Source organism: Montipora capricornis, chromosome 12 (genome assembly GCF_036669925.1).
Source record: "Montipora capricornis isolate CH-2021 chromosome 12, ASM3666992v2, whole genome shotgun sequence".
Classification (NCBI taxonomy): Eukaryota; Metazoa; Cnidaria; class Anthozoa; order Scleractinia; family Acroporidae; genus Montipora; species Montipora capricornis.
In genome coordinates this window covers 25,742,997-25,762,850 of record NC_090894.1, presented here as the reverse complement: position 1 = coordinate 25,762,850, position 19,854 = coordinate 25,742,997, and the positions used below count along the sequence as shown (strand labels likewise).

At 40.6% G+C, this 19,854-nt stretch overlaps 1 protein-coding gene across 2 annotated transcripts in view; it reads right to left on the bottom strand.

Annotated features, from left to right (window-relative positions):
- LOC138027198 (uncharacterized) overlaps positions 1-17,544 on the bottom strand; it is a 39,972-nt gene extending 22,428 nt beyond the window's left edge. The window contains exons 1-10 of one of the 2 annotated variants that reach the window (XM_068874740.1): positions 17,294-17,544; positions 12,055-12,085; positions 10,916-11,002; positions 7,295-9,046; positions 4,269-6,144; positions 3,280-3,494; positions 2,558-2,739; positions 1,944-2,070; positions 697-825; positions 1-13 (exon numbers count right to left, since the gene is read on the bottom strand). The exon at positions 1-13 is cut by the window's left edge and continues 195 nt beyond it. In XM_068874740.1, coding sequence (XP_068730841.1) covers positions 1-13; positions 697-825; positions 1,944-2,070; positions 2,558-2,739; positions 3,280-3,494; positions 4,269-6,144; positions 7,295-9,046; positions 10,916-10,994 — 4,373 coding nt within the window. In that variant the 5' untranslated portion in view covers positions 10,995-11,002; positions 12,055-12,085; positions 17,294-17,544. The remainder of the gene's footprint in view (positions 14-696; positions 826-1,943; positions 2,071-2,557; positions 2,740-3,279; positions 3,495-4,268; positions 6,145-7,294; positions 9,047-10,915; positions 11,003-12,054; positions 12,086-17,293) is intronic. The other variant, XM_068874739.1, reaches the window with a different exon arrangement.
- Positions 17,545-19,854: the final 2,310 nt, after the last annotated feature.

Here is a 19,854-nt window from a genome sequence, read left to right as displayed (position 1 = left end):
CCCTTCGTGTTTCCTGCAGTAAACAAATGTTATCGATAAATGCATAATTAGGCAAATGGGACCACGACTTTCAATGAAGGCTTTTGCATGTCCTCTAACAAGCCACTAAATCAAACAGAACGTTGACAATGATTGCTCAGTGATGATGAAAATTATGTTAGTGTATGTTAATAATGATGAACCAGCGAGAGAATGATCAATGAGGAGAGGATGTTGATGACGGCTGATGATGACCGTGACAATGCTATTATAGTAAGAAACCTGGGACCCGTTTCTCGAAAGGCCCAAACTTAACCTTTTCGGACCCTAAAAACTATTTACGAAAATTGCAATCCGCTTGTTTTGATAATCTGCTCTTTTAACATGTTTTGAAGAAAACAAAAAGCAATTAACATGATTGTGGAGTTTGATGACTGAAAACCTCTTTGTTCCTAAGATACAGGGGAATTTGTACTGAATTTCATTGAAAATGATGATAGCGCTGGTTCTTGTGAGAATGTTGCTGCAGCTGATCTTTGTTACTACACATACCTAAACATGGCCTTGATCTGTTGATCTTGAAGGAGGTAGACAAGTTTGCCTTTTGAGTCGTATCAGTGTACCTATTTTATCAGTTTTGTTGCAAATAATTTACATGTCCAACAACACGATGTGGCTGATTTAAGCAATTAGTACCTGCTTTCTTTAACTACTAACCCTCGGTAATCAAGATAGAGACGTTCGCACGTGTTTGCTGCTTGTCATAGGCCCTGAATGTCAGCTGAAGGGATATATTTCTGCCCTCAGGAGATGTCACTTCCTCACTCAAAAACGTTGGGGTGGTATCTACGAAAACAGAGCGCGCAAACTCGCGTTAGAAGAAGGTACAGTGGCAAGGTCGTTCAGTGGAGGTGTTGACGTAAACCAACATTCAATCAAATTGGTCTTCCAATTGTCAAGTTATAGAACAAAACTGGATTAACTTCATAGAGGTGTTCAGCAATGGGAAACGGTTGGTGATGGAGACTTCACCAAAAAATCTGGGGACAAGTTCTTGTTACGCTTTAAGAGTAAAGCGTTCGTTTCTCATTTTAAGCTAAAAAAAAGTAGGGAAATGTTTTTGAATCTTTCGCATTGTTCAGAGACCGCCAAGTTACCACTGAATTGATGAGGTTTCCTACCAGAACGCGGATGTCTCGCACAAGAGTCAGACCTAAGTCATGTGACTAAGTCGAATCACGTTGCAACATGTAAAGAGAGATATCTTTCTCTCTAGGAAACTACTGCACCCTGAAATTACTGAGGGTGCGCGCATGGCTTATCACATACAGATCACTGAACAGGAGCCACCTAATTGTACTCCCTAAGGTTTAAAAATTAAAAACAATAGTAAAACTGACAAATGGGCAAAGATGGTTAGATTAGCTGGAGGACATGGTTGTTTGTTAACTAAAAAATCAGCTTCCGGTTGCCGCGAGTGAGTTTTGCCCATTCCCTCGACAGGATTGGTAACCAAGCGTGTAGTTCCATCAAAATGCCGAATGGTTTGTCAGAGGAATAGCGAGGGCTAAAGATTTATCCAACTGGGCAAGATGTTGCCCACGACAACTAGATATGTTCAGAAATAAAGGATCGTGACATTCACATTCTCTATGATATACGTGGCAAACTGTCCCACCATCCTTCTACAATTCAAAATAAATTTAGAAATATATATATGAAAATAGCAATATCACTAAGTGACAGCATCTGTCCAACTTTCGTCCTCAAGTATACTTAGGCCACAGTAAGATTAACCCTGATCTCTAAAGAGCCCTAAACTGAGCAATTTTGTGCTGATTATCAATTAGCATGTTGAATGACGGACGTCCAAGATGGTCGCTATGCAAGTATCTTTTGAAAAACTGTAACACTGCTAAGTGACCGATGAGTCAATGAGAACCAGAACTAACAATGATACTTACCAAAAACATCCAGTTCAGCGGCGCGAGAGAAGACTCTTATGCCGTCATATTCCGCCTCACAGACATATCGACCAGAATCGGCCTCTTGGACATTTGACAAAGACAGAACTTGAGATGATGTAATGGACTATCAAAAACAAAATAATGAAGCAAAAATTCTCATTGGCAATTAGACCAAGAACACAGAGAAAGCGATGGCGACAACAGTTGTCAGAGCGCGATGTGTTTTTTAAAAATCTTTAATTGGAACAATAGCGCCAGATGCTAATCTGTTAAAACAGAAATGGGTTTATCAACTGGGTTGATATGGTAACTGAAATGATCACCGTGCATTGGTCAAGAGATTACTTGGATCACTCACCGTTTCTAGGAAACCTAGGAACCTACACTCCTTTTTAAAGCCCAAGGAACGAATTGGAGTGCTAGGCCATCTCCAAGTTAAATCAATTTTCGTCATGCATGCGTCTGAAGAATAAAAACCGCTGCTTTTTCATAGAGATTGGATAAATATGTTTGACTAGTTGAACAGCTTATTTGTAAACTGCCAGTGAACGTGTTTGCCACAACACCTGAGTTCGAATTTAGGAATATTTGGTAAAGTAATTTATTGTTACCTTTTGATTCTTTAACCATTTATACGTCAAAGGACCGTCAGCGACTGCCTCACAAATCCAAGAAACACCAAGCCCTAGATCAGCACCAAGACTCACGGAAGGTGGGGGATGACGTATGTGCCGAGGGCCACTGTCGAACTGAGTTATATTCCTTGCTACCGTTTTGTAGTACTTTGTTTCCTCTGTATAAATAAAGTCAAACATGCTGTTTCACTCCCTGAAGATAGTTTCACAGTTATAACTACCCATATGAAAGTTTTTGAATAAAAATAATTTTTTATCTTCAGATTGTTGTTCTAGTGAATGAGTAGCCTCCCAGTATCACCAGAGGAGACACCCAGCCCGGAAACGTCGATGAGTTGACCTGCAACCACTATGGCCGAGTCTGTCTGTCTGTCCCGGATTGGACTCGTCAGCAACGTGCGGACCTGCAGAAGATGACATAGAGATCGAGGCAACTCTAAAACTTATCTTCGTCCGCGTAGTCAAGCCAAGAGAGAAAATACTTTTTACCATAACATAAAAATTACCAATACATGGAAATTCTTTAAATGAAATGGGGATTACAATAGTCTTGAAAAAAAGCCTAGGTCTTCAGAAATCCTAACTAAACTTTCTTGGAGTCAATGTATTCTTGCTACACGACCGTTACATGGTTGCTTTTTGTATCCCTACTACGAGGCTTTTTTTCACGAGTGAACAGAAGTAATTTAATGTTTTACCTATTAGAGCAACACCAAACGTGCTTCCCTCAAGAACTTCAAATGAACCAGCGCCAGTGGCTCTGATCATCAGGTATAACGTTTGCCACGGCTCAAGGTAGACGGTAGAAGAGAAGCTAAGGACGGCGTAAGAACCACTACGAACTTGTTTCGTGGCTTGTAAACCAGTTCCGTTTGTCGTATCCCCATTGACTGATAGTAGAAGTTCAACCATTCTATAAGTGGAGGGCAAAACGTATCATTCTCTTCTTTCTCAAATCCCATAATACACCCCCACAAAATTTTCCATAATCATTGTTTGCAATATCTCCTGACAAATGAAGATGTCCCAAGGGAATCGAAAACAATGCCTAAGTATTTTTTTTTGGAAGGGGGGGTGGGGGGGGTGGAAGGAGGGATAAAAGAGGTGCATTATGGGATTTGAGAAAGTAGATAACAATATCTTTGTTAGGATCATTCATGCAAACCTATCGAATTGCAAGTGACCTTATGTTTACGCTTAAACCTATTAAAATTATTATGAATAGTAATAATAATAATAATAATAATAATAATAATAATAATAATAGAAGAAGAAGAAGAAGCAGGTGAAGAAGGCTTGACCGTTCTTGTTTCAACATTTGTTCTCAAAACGTTAATTGATTTTTCATTAAGCCATTTCACAAACTACTTATTAATCTCGATCTGTTCAGTGAGCGAATCTTGATCTTGGGCGCGACTACTGTTCTCACAACATTCGATCTGTACTGACAACCTTGGTCGAGAATCTCCCAGACGGGCCTCCCTCTCGGTTAATAAAAACTAAATATCAACATCATCATCATCATCAAAGTTATTCGTCTAGTTGTTATTATCACCGTTATTATTTTGATAGACTCGTCACACATTGCGTAAAATAAAACTGAGAGTCCACTTTGCCGCTAGGCATTTTGCGCACTCATCTTTCCATTTACCGGTGTTTGTTTGCATCAGCAAGTTGGCTCATTTACCTGCTACTGTGGAATGCACTCGTCGTCTTCACCATCACAACAGCAGTAACGAAATACACCCCAGCTTGGTTAGCCACAAATCTTCCTTTGTTAGCATCTGAGATGGGCGACAGGCATTTTTGGTCTCTAATGGCTTTCCATTGCTGGATACTTTGCCACCATTTTCCAGCACTGTACACAGTCTTATAGGATCGAAGCACCAAACAAACATGATGGTTCCCCGTTGTTAACAATGCAGCAAAGAATGTCGAGTTGTCACCAGTAGCCAATGAACTTGAGTTTGTGTACAGAGAAATAGCAATCACTTCAGACGCATTAAGGTGAGCGAGAACAGAAATACTAATTGATTCAGTTGAATCTGCTTTAACGGTTGATGACGTTGATATAAACTCTTCACTTGACAAAGCTTTTGCTTTTAACTTGACTCCAACAATCCCTGCTGTGGCAATCTTCATTTCCAAGTTAGTGCAAAGGATGTAAAGTCCCCCAAGAGCCACATAAGCCCGTGACTGCAATCTGCCACCGCTTGTTTTCCATTCACTCAGTTCGTGCCATCCACTCGAACTAAAAGAGACCGATCGATGATTAAATTGAACGCTTTTATTCAGTTCACTCAAATACTGCATGGAGAGTTTAGCGTTTGTCACTGGTGCAGAAATAACTTGGGAATTGAAGCACACAGAAATAAGATCATGCATCGCAAAGGCAACAAGCGCTAAAAGTCCGTAAGTCTTGTTGTGATGGCTTAGGGCAAAAGAAACCTGAACATAACATTCAGCACATTTTCGTAGTCCAATGCAGGCAGTGACGTTTCCCGGTACCTTTCCGCTGATGGTAAATATTAAAGATACAAGATAAGTGCCAGTAGAGGTCGTTTTAAACTCCCCCTTACAGCACTGTAAAGATGCCTTTGGATTAAAAACGTTCCCTTGTATGTATGCAAGTTGATCCCCAGCCGTGGAGGCATACTTGATAATTGGCTGGTTACGATGGAAAGAATTATTCTGAACGTCCTTGATTGTCTGAAAGAGGCCAGGCTGACTAGCAGGAGCTAGAAACCTCGCCATAGAAAACCACGAACCTGCTGCATTAACAAACGGCTTATTTGATCCTGTACGGAGAGAAACTTTCTGTCCTTTCCGTAAGTATAGTACCCCAAATGCACTTAAAACCATAGGGACACCTGAACTTGCACTAATCAAAGAAGCTGGGAAAGAATTACTCGAGTCAGAGTTTCTAGAATGGACAACGACTTTGCTGTCAATGGTCTCATAGACGTTTGTTTCTACAACTATAACGCTCTGCAAAAAATACAAACCGCTGTTCATTATAACAACAGGATCAAATTGGGTTTTAAAAAGGTTTTTAGTGACGGTAGTATTCCAGTGATAAACGGGGCCATTGAAAGTTCTGGTTGTAGTATGAGCCACAACTCCAGCGGCATAATCACTGTTCAAACGAGAAATTAACACAACGGAAAAGCTACTGTTTGGCAACACTTTCAATAAAGATCCTTGAGAATCTGCTGTTATGAAAATCGAAAGCCTCTCCTCTGTAATGAGCCGTGCAATTCCTGCAATGGTCAGAGTTTCAACGAAATTTGCACCTGTGCCCTTTAAAGGTTGAAAAGTCGTTAACACCCTCTTATTTATCTGCCCATCAAGCAAAGCGTTCATTGTAATCTTAGATGGAGCGGAATGTCGGATTAAGATGTTTGCGGTGATGAGGTAAAGTCCGTCTACTTTAGCCTTAAACCTTCCGGAAATTGGGTTCCACTGGGCGTTGTTTTCGAATGGAGATTGAAATTGGGGTGCGACGGTTCTCCACCCGCCAATTTCTCCATTGGAGGAACCAGGACGGCCTTCATCATCTTTCACTAGATAACAAAACGTTAAAAAAAATGGTGAAATACAGAACTTCAATTGTTTGGGTAATGCAACCCAACTTACTCTAGGCAAAGGTATAACCTCATTGGGTAACTGTCGATAGATGCCGAACTGTTAATAACGTTAAAATAAAATGGAACTGGCCTCAGTTAATCTTCCATTATTTTACTGACGATAAATCGTCTCACAGTAATCTTAAAGTTTTGTGCATTTAAAAGCCAAAGACAAGTAGATCCACAGAATTGTGTTTCGTACTTTTGGGAAAAGGTATAAGGGCAAGTTAAAGCAACGCACGTATAACCCTCGGATTTCAACGTTTTACACTCAGCTCGGATTTGAACTGCATATGAAATACGGGTAACAACGGCAAACTGAACTTAAAGCACGAAGTAAACCGCAAAACAACGATAACACTGATCAAGATATAGATAGAGCAGGTTTCAATCGAGTTTCGTAAAACCAAAAGCAAAGTAATTACTTTGGCCAATCCAAAATGAAGGAGACAGTCCAGTAAACCAATCAAAACTTGAAGTAATTACCCGTAGCCGACACAAAGCGCGGGAAAATGTGCACGCGCGAGCCACGATTGGCTTCGGTTTCGCTTCTGATTGGTTGAAAAAGTGCCGCGAGAACTTTCAACCAATCACTGAGTGAAGGAAAGCAAAACCAAAGCAATTCGGTAATTACTTTCGACACTCAATTGAAAACCCCTCTACCACAAAGTCCACTCCGGTGCACATTGCTCTTTTGTCTCAGAGCATTATCTTGAAGTCATATATTTTCATTGACACAGAAAAGAAAAAACATGTTTGCAATACTATACATGACCCGTGGTGAGGACATAAATCACAGGGACCCCAAGCTCAGTGTGAGGGAAAGCCAACAAAAAAAATAAGGATTTGTATGGGAATCCCGACAAAAGACCTGAGAAGATAATTTTACCAAAAAACTGTCAATTTTTTTGTTGGCTTTCCCTCACACTGAGCTTGGGATGCCTGTGCATAAATCCGTGGACGCAACAAGCAAGTCGGCTGAACAAACGTCGGGCAAAGTGTAGGCTTCTTGTAGCCTCTTGGTTTGTTCAGGTAGAGAAATGACCACAAAGGGAAGAATAATCGAATAACATTTTACATATCTCACCTGCGAAAAACCCGGGAACATAAAGCGACTCTGATCCAACCAATGCCACAAAGAAAGTTGTTTCCATGGAAATAATCCATGACGATGGTTCCGTGCTAGAGACAAAGACAGACACATTTTGGTTCTGTCGCAATTTCATGGACCCCGCAACATTAAGTGTGACGTTTCGCTCGGGATTTCCGTTCAGTGACAACAGTCTTTCCCCAGTATCAATATTATTGTCGATGGCTATTATTACAGACAAATTTCCTTTTCCTTGACCTTTGAAAATCGCATTGCAGGACAAAAAGAAAGTACCATCTACATGTGTTCGATAAACTCCCTCGGTTGGAAAGAAGGCATGATCGAATGCAAACGAACCCGGGAAGTCATTCGCTTTCCAGTGTGTGAGCTTCGTCAGTCCTTGGTAATTGAGAGGCATGTTACCTTTCAACGTGGCTCCAACACCAGGCCAATCGTATGAAACCAAAACGACACCAAATAGCCCATCAATTATTAACCCGTTATGATTAAAGCAATGGAGATAGACAGTGACACTCTCTCCTTTGTCAAGCTCGATGACGCCGCTAATGCTTAATGAATCTTTTCCCGTTGAAATTCTCTTAGCAATCAAAAGTCCGTTGCTGCCAGAGGGAGCATCATCCCCGACAGCGACAAGTAGGCGAACTGAGTTCTTATGTAATGAGGGAGTCGCATTTACATTCACGAAAACATTAACTAAGTACAATCCATCAGTGCTAGAGGTAAACTTGCCATCACTGGACTCTAAATTCGTATTTTCTGATATAAAATTTCGCCTAAAGCTACTAACAGTCCAATTCTCCATTTTGTTCCATACATCCGATTTTGTTACATAACTCGTGGGTAAACTGACTGAAAACTGCGGATCGATGTCACTTTTTATTCCAAGAAATAGACCCGAGAAACTGCTTCCGGATTTGAGAGTAAGATCCGCAGAACTTGTCAACTCAACCTGTAGTGCGACACAATCCCCGCGATACAAATAAAACATTCCATGCATGCTCATGGTATATTTCTGTCCTTCTTGTGAGAATCTTTGAAGTAGCGTAACATTAGAATTCAACACAATAGAAACTACAAAGCGCGCGAATGTGTCATTGCATTGGATGTTAATGTTTGATGTAAACTTGTGAATCCCTTCAAGGAGTGCACAAAACAGCCCAACTGAAGGCGATGTTCCACTGTGTGTTCTGAATAACCCCTTGGTGCCACTTGTTCTCCAGTTTTCAATGCGATTCTTTACTTGGATTGGGATAACCTCGTCACGCGATAATAGAGCGTGAAAGCCAGGCACAGAACCTATGCGTGACATGTGGATAACCGAAAAAGTGCTGTCCCGCAACAATGTTCCTCTGGAGCCATGGAGGTACAAAGCTAAGAAATCACTTCGATAAAGACGCAGAAAGCCGGAAAGACTTAACGTTCCATCGAAATTCGTATTGCCGAACCGACCTTCGATTCCATTTGTCGCTTCAACATCATCATTGATCACCAAAGAGGCTTTTAAAAAACCATCACTTGCATTCGTGATCATCAAATTTAGAGCGACAAAGTAAATCCCAGGTTCGGGAATTTTGAAGATGTCATGGAAAGCATTATCTACTACACCATCAGCCAGAAAAAAACCTTTGCGAGCAGAAACACTCCACGCTTGGACCAAAGTCATTCCAGTATCAGGCGGGTGAAAAACATTTTCCTGAAGGTAACTTGAAACTCCAACCTCGAGAAATGCTGTCAGTAAAGGAGATATTTAATAAAACGAGAATCATTGATTTTAATATTAAGACAGAACCTTAACATGTAAATGCTTTTCAAAGAACCTTAATATTTTTAGACTTCCCTACAACTGCTAAAGGAGGCTCAAACCAGTTTCAATACTTTCACCAAAGTGTACTATTTAGAAGGATTGAATCTACCTGACTGCTTAAAAACAACAGCAACGATATGGTACCGCGTCAAACACCAATAATTTCTTAACAAGATGCATTAAACTATGTGACGTAATAGGTTACTAAGGCAACAAAACAGCCATCTAAAAACACCCTACATTTCGTAGCCGTCGTCGTCCTCGTTTCGTAAGCTCCCTAATAAATTCGCCAGTACCCATTTATACACCAGGGTGGAGAGAGGCAGCGTGAGAGTAAAGTGTCTTGCCCAAGAACACAACACAGTGCCACCGTGACAACTGAAGAATTTTAAGGTGGTTATGAATTCGCTTCAGAGAATTTTTAACTTTGTAGAGAGTTAGAACACCGCAAAAACAATTGTAGGTCTAGTGATCAAGGTGCGTTTTATCGTTTGGTTCATTTCTTTGTCGTTCTCGTCCACTTTTGTTTATATTAGTTTTATTCCAGAATTTTGATACGCACGCCGAATGAGAGTCCTGGAATAATCTCGAAACTAGTACAACAATGGGAAACACTATTTTGCAACAACGTTCTCGTAGCCATAGTCGTGGACCTTGCTTAAACTCCTTATTTGGGAGCTTAAGGAGGCTCGAAATAGTTTCTCCTTTTTTCAAACAAATAAACATATTCTGTTTTTAGATACAGTTAGGGTAATCATATCAAGACAAAATTTGGCCAGGGTATTAAGTACCCATCATAGATTGCTCACATCTCATTTTCCTCCAAAATAACGTTACCGTGGCAACGACATGAGGCATTTCTTTAAGCCTTAAAATCAAAATATATTGTCTTTTTATATTTTTCTTTTTTATTTGTGGTGACCCACTTTGAATCGTGAGCTGACGCGAGCAGCTTTTTGAAGTGCGTGCGTGGCTTACGTGCGCGCGCTCAGCTGAAAACCCTTTCGAGCTTTCTTAAGCAAGACCGACGACGACGCCAACGAGAATGTCGCCAAAAAATATTATTTCCCCTTATTGTAATAAGTTCGGTATAACCCCAAGTCGTTCGGAATGGAAAGTGTGTTAATCAACATAGCAGCAATAAAACTAGCACGAACAGTGTGGTTGTTTGGGAAAAAATCAAGAATGTTTCCTCATGTTCTCACGTCCTCTCTATACAACCTCAACTTTGGTTAATTCACGTCGTTTTCAGGACTAGGACAGCAAAGAAATGGACCAGAATGCAAAACGCACGTGCAGAACCGTCGTCGTCGTCCTATTAGGGAGCTTACGAAACGAGGACGACGACGGCTACGAGGACTTCATTTAAAAATACGAGTTCGCGTTATTTATATCACTACGAAACTATTTCATGTCGTTTCGCGTTAAAAATGTGTAGTAACTGTCGAGGAATTAAACTGGTATGATTGGGTTGGTAGCATAGAGAGAGAACTGAAAACTCATCGTCATGTGCTAACGTTCTCCACAGAACCTTGAATTTGGTCATTTCACGTCGTCATTTAGGAGATGACGGCAAAGAAATGTACCAAAATGTAAAACGCACGTGCAGAGCGTGCAGAGCCATTGTTTTTGCTCACTAAACCTATTGTTTTGTAGCGTCGTCGTTTAGTAAGCTCCCTAATTACCTAGTTAACAAGCAACTCATGGTCAGTCGCACAGACCCACTATATTATAAAACTATCGTCACTCTCCTCATTGTTCAGTAAAAAGCTTCAAAAAGAGAAAAATCATACCATTGCCGGATGCAAATAACCAGCAACATAAGTAGCACAGAGGAGCTACCCAGAGGTGAAACACTGCAGTAATCTTCATTTAGGAACCTACAGAGCACAAAAAGTGGAATGAGGAGATATCGTGCCAGACGTTCTATCTTTAACTGAAAGCGGCCTTCGTAATTGAGACACTGAGAGAGCTATTTCATGTCATCAGTTTTTTCCCCGCAAACTTTTGTCCCTTTATTCCTGTTCAAAGGCTCAAAGGCAATCTCATTGCAAAGCGCTCTGATATAATGCAAATTCAAACCTCTGACACCATTCATTTCAAATCATTTAACTGAAGCACAAGTTAATCAAGCCCTAATGAAATTGTTAGTTCCTGTAACATGAAGCGACTAAGAGCATTGCGTGAAATTGCAAACATTGATGAACTGATAAGGCTAGCGCCGTAAAAGCTAAAGAAACTCGATAGGGCTTGTAACATGAAAATCAAGTACAAGCCAATTTAGAAAATATATAAACATGTCCGCCAAAAAATCATTAACTGAATTTCCTTACTGGGGCAAAGATGCACGCTGTGAATTGAAAGGGCTCCAAGTAGAATGACGATCTCTCTCATGATTTAGAACCTGCGCGCTTTCCGAAATGAACACTGTGGGGGACACTATATACTTATTAAAACTGGAAACAATACATAACTGATGGACAGAAGTGGACTGGAGGCTAAAAAAGCTCAAGACATTTTTTAGTTGGCATACTGAGATTGCACATAATGTAATACCCACGTGAAAACAGCTCTCTCCATTGAGCACTCTGCGAGCAGAGCCTCTCCAAAACTCATCAGAGTGTCAAGTCTTTTAAGCCGCTGCAGCCCAAGTTTCTGGGCTAGTCACTCCGGTCAAACCGGTTTAAACAGCGCGCGCATCAAACTTTTGACAAGGTGAAGGTCAAAAGTGAGCCTTCAGTACGAAAATCAATATGGCGTCTAGGAGTGTGATCGAGACTTGGCCTGGGTTTGAAACTGTCTCCAAGCAACGGCTTGCGCATATTCAATCAAGACTTGACACGATTTCTGAAGAGTCCTTTCTTTTTCGTTGAGTTAAAAAAGGCTTTGCTGGCAGGGTGTCCACGAAGAGGCTGAAAGGAAGAATCCACACCTGCAAGCAGTACTGAGGTCCCAAGGACTATCTACAAACAGGAAAAAAGTATTGATATCTATTCTTAAACAACACAAATTAATCGGTATCTGTTAAAAAAATAATCGATAATAAGCGTTGATAAATAATTACAATAATTATTTATAAATAATCAACCAATCCAATAATCAATATAGTAAGAATAATTTGACTCCATTTTCGGCCAGACGAAAAAGCGTAGAAGCTCATTATAAAACGTGGTAGGCGATGAATGAGTCCAGGAACGGTTGTTTCTTCAGTAACAACAATGATCGCATCTTGTTTGGAAATAATCGATGTTTAAGATTGCTGTCACGTGATACAGTGTTGTAGCGTCACCTTTCTAAAGAGTGACTCTTTCAAAGTGTTGAAATTGGTTTGAGGCACCTTAAGGTGGCTCCATATGGTTATTCGCGTTCATTTGTCGCGCGCTAGTACCCACTCTCCACGGGAATTTTCGCATTGCTCTTGATCTCATCTCTCCCAAGTCTATCGAGACAGACTTCTAAAAGACAGAACTACTCTTTTCAACCATCACTGCTAAATTAACGGGGTTTTACTTGGAATTATAACTCTGTAAAAAAGACAGGTAGTTTACTGTGTTTATTTTGATTTTATTTATCATTTTCTTCTATTTCCTCCGATTTTTTCACTTCTGGCTCCGCCCGAGGAGCTCGAGGGCGGAACCAGAGGTGAATAAATCTGATATCCCCGTGTGAAAGGTCTATAAAATGCTTATTTTACAAATTGGTGAGGTTTTCTAGAAAATGCATTGTTGTTTGAGATGTCGGCAAACAGCTGGATGAAGATTTGTAAAGAAACAAATATATGTAGTCTCGAGAGACTTAAATTACATCCATGTGCGTGAAAAATTGCGAAAACAAAATTGTCATGGTCTGAGTTGAATATTTAAGTGTAGTTTGCCTCGTGTTGAAATTTGCACTGTGGATTACCGGCTTGATCAAGTTCAGCTGATGTCGAAGTATGAGTGAATCGGACTCCAGTGATGATAATTTCATCACTCAAAGCAGTTTTTCTGGTGACTACTCAGTCGTCTTCCGAAGATGAAAGATTGTTGCATTGGATGTGCCAACAGATCATTTTGATGGTTTAGATGTAAAGGAAACAGTGACAGAATTATTCGAAGAAGTAACGCGGAGTGTGGCCAGTAATGAAGTGGGAGAGACCAGCAAGAAGGTTGGAGTATCGCGACGTGGTATTGAAATAGTGACAAAGGGAGAGGTTGAGGAAAGGAATAGAGATACGAATTCCACAAAATACACGAAAGTCGACGGCTTGGCATACTAGAGTATGGGACGAATGGGCGCCAGAGCGAAATTCTCTACTGTTGGAACAAAGAAAAGAGGATGACTTTACTGTTGTGCCCGAATATGACACTCATTATACATTATGCGACCGGGAACTCTGTTTTTGTTTCAGTAAGTTTGTCCATGATATAAAGAAGAAAGACGGTCCCGAGTATCCACCAAATACGCTTTATTGGATTTGCGCTGGATTGCAAAGAGCTCTAGGAGAGAATGGTTTGCCAGAGTTGGACATTTTCCGAAATCCGAGATATAAAGTATTCCAAGATTCCATTGATTCGCGAATGAAAACTCGAACACGCACTGGATTGGGAGTCAATGTCAAACAGGCAAAACCAATATCAGGAGACGAAGAAGAGATTCTGCGGTCGAAGGGACTGTTGGGCGAAGATGACCCTCGCACGTTGGCAAACACTTTAGTTTATTTATTTGGCAAGTACTTTTCGCTTCGAAGAGGCGAAGAACACAGAGAGCTCCGTTTTCCTCAATTGGAAGTTTTTGAAGGAGACTTAGTCGAAAGAACAAGACTAAAGTTCACGTATTTTGCGGAAAAAGAATTATGCTGGAGAATTGCATCATCGCAAAGTCAAGGCAAAAGTTGTCGAGGATCACGAGAACATTGTGAATCCAGAGAGATGCGTAGTTCGTTTATACAAGAAGTATGTAAGTAAATACCCAAATGATGAAATTGGGAGGTATTCTTGGTTTGCATCTGACGTCACGGCCGCCATGTTGGTTGGTTAGAACAATAACCTGTCTCTCCGCTGGGAACTAAACTTTATTATTATGCAAATTCTGCGAAAAGAAATTGTATTGTGTTACCAACTAACATGGCCGCCGAGTCACGTGGGTGCAAACCAAGAATAGTGTATTTTATTTAACTCCGAAACGGAAGTGGAGTGCAGGTGATGAGATATGGTTTACTCGTTCACCAATAGGAAAAAATTCTTTGAAATCTGTAGTTGCTGATATGTGTAAGAAAGCAAATTTCGAAGGGTACTATCCTAATCATTCGTTAAGGGCTACCACGTGTACCTTAGCTTTAGAAAAGGGGTACCTGAAAAACTTGTTATGGAGCGAGCTGGGCATAGGAATGTGAAATCGCTGCACGAATATCAAAGAGTAAGCTCAAAGGAACGAGAGGCTTCAACCTCAGGCTTCAACCTCGCTCAGACGATTCCCAGAAATGCTCAGATACTGGGGAGGAGCCTGGGACTGATACCTCACCTGTTCCTTTTTTTTCCTGTCCCGAGGAAGGATGTGTGAAGAAGTATCAAAGATTTTCCTCCTTACAGCACCATCTGGACCTTCGAAAACACGAACGTGCTTTGGAGCATGCAACACTTCTTGACAAAGCAGTGCTCGGCTACGCAGATAGACTACAAGAGCAGTCCGGTGGTATACCACAGATACAGCAAGTTACAAAGCGTTTAAACCTCTCGAATCACCCGTGTTTACCAATGTGTTGGGCTCTTAAGTCTAGTCATGTTAAACGGACAACATTTACAGAAAAGCAGACAGATAACTTGTCTAGTAAATTCCGTATTGGAGAGACAACCGGCCAGAAAGCGGACGCAGCCTCGGTATCCACGTCAATGATGACTGCCAGAGACGGCAATGGAAAACGCCTTTTTACCAGTTCTGAATTTCTGACGAGCCAGCAAGTTTCTTTTTGAACAATCGAGGCAAGAACGTAAAAAACGAGGAAGCCCTTTGCGAGTCACGGAGTGAAATTCTATAAGAGGTTGCCCTTACTCCAATCTGCCAATCTGCTATGAATGTTATGACATCTGCGCACTTCCTGTAAATTCAAAGCTTTAGAACTTTGCAATTCAAATGCTTCAGAAAATCCGCGAGCACTTTGACATCCCAATAACGGACATCGAAGTTGAGAGAAAAATTCCGTACATCGAAAGGCTGATCACCTTTGGGAAAAAATGCACATGTCAGGCCGGGATGTCAGGGATCATTGTGACTCGTGTTTTCGCCGCAACGATAATATATCAGAACTTTTTCGTTTCTGATTACAGTTCTTTATAGCAAATGGCCGTATATGCGCCTAACCATGACACTAACAATATACTCAGCACTGTGATATCGAAGACTCTGCAGTCTAGCGGTGTATAACACTGAATTAAAAATAGAAACAATAATGTACGATTTGACAAACACGCGGATTTTAATGAGGTCATTGAAAATCTTTAGAAGAAGTATCATAAAAAACATTGTAACTGCTGTAGTTCCTTCTCGAGGATTCTTTCAGCTGCATTTTCGGGAAGGTCTTACCCTACATCCTCCTGGTGCGAATAAGTTCGTTTTGTCACGCAACAACTGAGATATTTGAAGAGAAGCTCACATCGTGACTGGCAGCTGTCAAAATTTCAGTACCGTAGAATTCCGAAAGTAACGCGCCCCTCCCCCACTTCCCCGAAAGTAACGTTAAGTTTTTACGCTTCTGTTAAATCCCGAAAGTAAAGATCCCCTCGAAAGTAGCGGCCCCTTCAATAACAACCTGCGATCAGGTGTACTTTGCTTTAGACAGTCCTGTCTAAAGAAAAGTATGCCTGATCGCAGGTTACGTCAATAATGTCATTTAAAACAATAAAATCTACATTGTATTGTCTTTAATGTAACACCGTACTTGAGGATCGATTGATTAACAAAACTACAGCAACATATCAAACAATTGTCTCCTGGAATACAGCAACTGGAACGTGGGAAAAACTTTAATACGTTACCGTAAGGTATACGGCAAATATTGTCTCAGTTTTCCTGAACTATTCAGTAAGCATAATGCGTGGTGCGTAAGGCGGATGGAACAACCTGAGTGGACTAAGCAAAGCAGATCTTTGGGATCCTTCGTTTATTTTTGACTGAACTGAATCCTTCTTTAAAAATTACGGACACTACGTAACATATTACGATATACGTATTACGAACGCATTTCCGAGTATCCATCGAACGAAAAATACATGTCAGGCTAGAAACTTATTAAAATAGTTACAGCTTATTTTTGTTTGGTTGCGTAGCCAGCATTTAATGTGAGCAACTAAATATGAAGAACTTTTGATCGCAAGTTATGTGCATGTCTTTTATGCGTGAGACGGCTACCGAATTGCAAACGTTTTTTAACTATCCGAAAGTAACGGCTACCCGAAATTGTTAAATCCGAAAGTAACTCTCCCGCTTTACTTTCGGAATTCTACGGTATTTGTAGAACCTATGATTTTTCAAGTGCACAGGATGTATAAGTAAGATAAAGGAAAGGAAGACTGCTTCACTTTCGATGAAATGCTAAGTTCAGTCTGAAGTTTTTACATGTTTCCGCTTGTTGTCGCGAGTTTGGTGATTGCGATTATAAGCTGGCCAGCTAAGGGGAACACGAACACCAGGAAATGAGATGAAAGCTGGTTAATCAAAACAGGAGAGCACATTTAGGTAATAAATTGTCTAATACAAATCTTTTAACATGTGAAATTGCGTGTTAAGATTCTCTTGGAAGCGTCAAGTTTTCGTGACTTGTCGCGCAACAACAAACCGACAGTTCTTCAGTATCTCATATTACTTGCAAAATTTATTCAACTTCGGAGACGTCGTGTGCATCCCAAACTACTTCTTAGTAACATATGTTTTAGCACAATGCTCAAATACTTTATAGCTTGAGTTTTGGGCAAAACCGGGCTGAAGCACGTGCCTAAGATAATAATCGCGACACTTGGTTTAAATTTAAATTTCTCTCGGTTGAAAGAGAAATATAGTTACTTGTTGAGTAGCTTGTCTTATCAATGGGCAAAGTATGTACGAATTTTAAATTTTGACTCTGGCCACCGGTTGCTCGATAATTACAGGCATTTGCTCTTAATTCAGGGCAGAATTTTCCACGGTTTACAACTTACCTATGTGAATGAAACTGAAGCGATGCCAGAAAAACAAAGCATTCGTCCTTGAGTAGCAGACTTGCAGAACATCACGCGATTCAGGATTATCATTCACTGGCGAAAAATGTTTGTACCATGTGACTTTAATTCTCTACTTGCACAATCCCATAATACACCTCTATTACCCCCCAAAACTTTTGCCTAACCATTGTTTGCAATTTGCCTAGGCAGATTTTTGGGGGTAAAAGAGGTGTATTTTGGGATTTGTGCAAGTAGTGAATACTACAGTTTCGCGAAATAGCCTGCGAAAGCAAACGTATTTCCGGCGGTCGTTTCAAGTTACGTAAATAAGAGGAGTGTTGCAAACAAAAGCAAGATTTAATTCCAGACAGGTCTTACTTCATTATGCATACGCTCCTTTGTTTCAAGAAAACAATAGTGATAACAATAGACGTCCTTTGGGACTGTGGCGCTTTGTTCTTTTTTCCATATGGATTTTAAAAAAACCCGTGGAACTTCCGCCTGAAATACGGGAAATCGAACATTTTTTCCTGCAATTTCGGCACTTTTTCTGCAATTTTAGCCATTTTTTAAGTTTAGAATAAGCGAAAGAAGTTGTGTTTCAAGCAACGTTGTAAATGGGGTTCAGATTCTCATATACTGTATAACAAACAGACCAAATAAAAGTACTGTTATCAAAAATTTAATGGCTACCTGCTCTTGTTTTTTTCGTGAAGATGTTCTTTCTTTCTGTTTGCGAATTCGCCGAGAAACTGCAAAGTGTGTGTTTTCTTCCTTTCCTGTAGAAGGCACGGCCATTTCAGGATCCGGATGGTGCATTTATCGCCGGCTCTTTGTAGACATCCGTGAGCAATATTCTCAATGATGCTTCCAAGTGTATAATAACTTTGGTAGAGATCCATGGATGTTCTTGTAAGAGGCATACTTCGTTTCACTTCCCATCATGTCTTTTCAATACCCTGCTGTGGGCTCGTTTATCTGGGTCGACGAAGTCGCGGGGATGGTTAACCCTTAGAATTAGGTGCTCAGAAAGGTAGGTGAGTAATGGAGCAAGCTTTTCATGGAGATTTTCAGGTCAGTGTTACATGGTTTTTTTGGCCGTTTCTCCAGTTTTCTTGACTGAATTGTGCTCATTCTGGTATAGTTTGAAAGATCTCTTCTCCCTGCACAAGTTAGTGGACAAAGCTGTTCCTGACCGTTAAAAGCGAGGACGTCACAAGGGGTAGATGGGACCGTGGATAAAGCTGGACGTATTTTGCCAGATAGTAATCAAAGGGTTAACTGTGAGATGAAGTAGCCCTCGTCTTGAAGGCAATCGTAAACTTTCCGGCCACTGGCATGGTCGCTAGGGCTAATATTTTTTTCAAGGAAAGCTTACTGCCAAAAAATCATGAGTTATGGCGGATTGAAGGTTATCCCGCCATTGCAGTTTTTTCTTGAGCATCCGAAACAAATCTCTTTCCTGATGCACTTTTTCTTTGTCAACTGACCGCGTTTCCACACAGGTTTTGGACATGGACGAGGATCGGAGTAAATTGTGTTCTTTGCACCGCTCTATGCGCCGCTCGGGATCGGCTGCACTGAAGTAGAGACAATTTCCAAATGTGCAAATCTCGTTTTGCTAACGCTCTTACTTCGGTTGCCATCTTGATTATTATGAAGACACAAGTTTGCTCCAAAAGAAGGGAAACGTGAAACGATTTTAATTGCAATGAACTCGTGCATTAAAGCTGCCGTTTCCCATGAAGGAGGATACACCAATCAGTCTGGAAGCGTGGTACACTCTTCCATGCAGTGAATTACTTATAAGTGTGCCGCACGGGGAATAAAGGAAAAGCAAGTCACTAGGTCACAGTAATACTGGATAAACCTAAAACTATCACAGTGACTAACCTTAAGCCTAAACAGTGTCTTAAGTCGTAATTAGGGCTACGATTAGCATTATTTAAGGCATGGGGCTGTTTCAGGAGTGGTCAAACAGCGGATCTCTGAATGGTAACATTCGAGTTGTAGCTTCGATCATAGTTAATCGAGGGACTGGTTATGAAACCTTAAAATCTTCAAAAGCGATAACAATTTTGTTGCAATAGACCTTTTTGCAGTTACGGCGGCATTTTGATTTCTATTGTTTCGAAAGACATTATGTGATGCTCAGGGGGCAAATTAATATGTATTTGCCCCCTGGGCATCCCATAATAGCTATTTGAAACAATAGAATTCAAAATGACCGCCGTATCTGCAAAAAGGTCTATTGATGTTGCATTGACTGTGACAGTGCTCAATCTTTTGTTTTCGCTTCGCACGGGTTCGCAAATTAATTGGGAATAATTTAATCGAAAGATTTGATTGACGGTCATCTTCTCGAATTAAGATGTGTTTGTTCAAGGCTAAAAATACAGACAAAAACATGAAATAAAAAGACTTGTCAAGTTTCATAACCATCTCCATGAATAAACTATGGTTTGATTGTAGGTGCTCGGCACGGCACGTGTAAAAAAATTAGTTATCATTGTTACGTAAATTGTCAGCCAGTATCATATTCAAGGAGTGAATCAGCA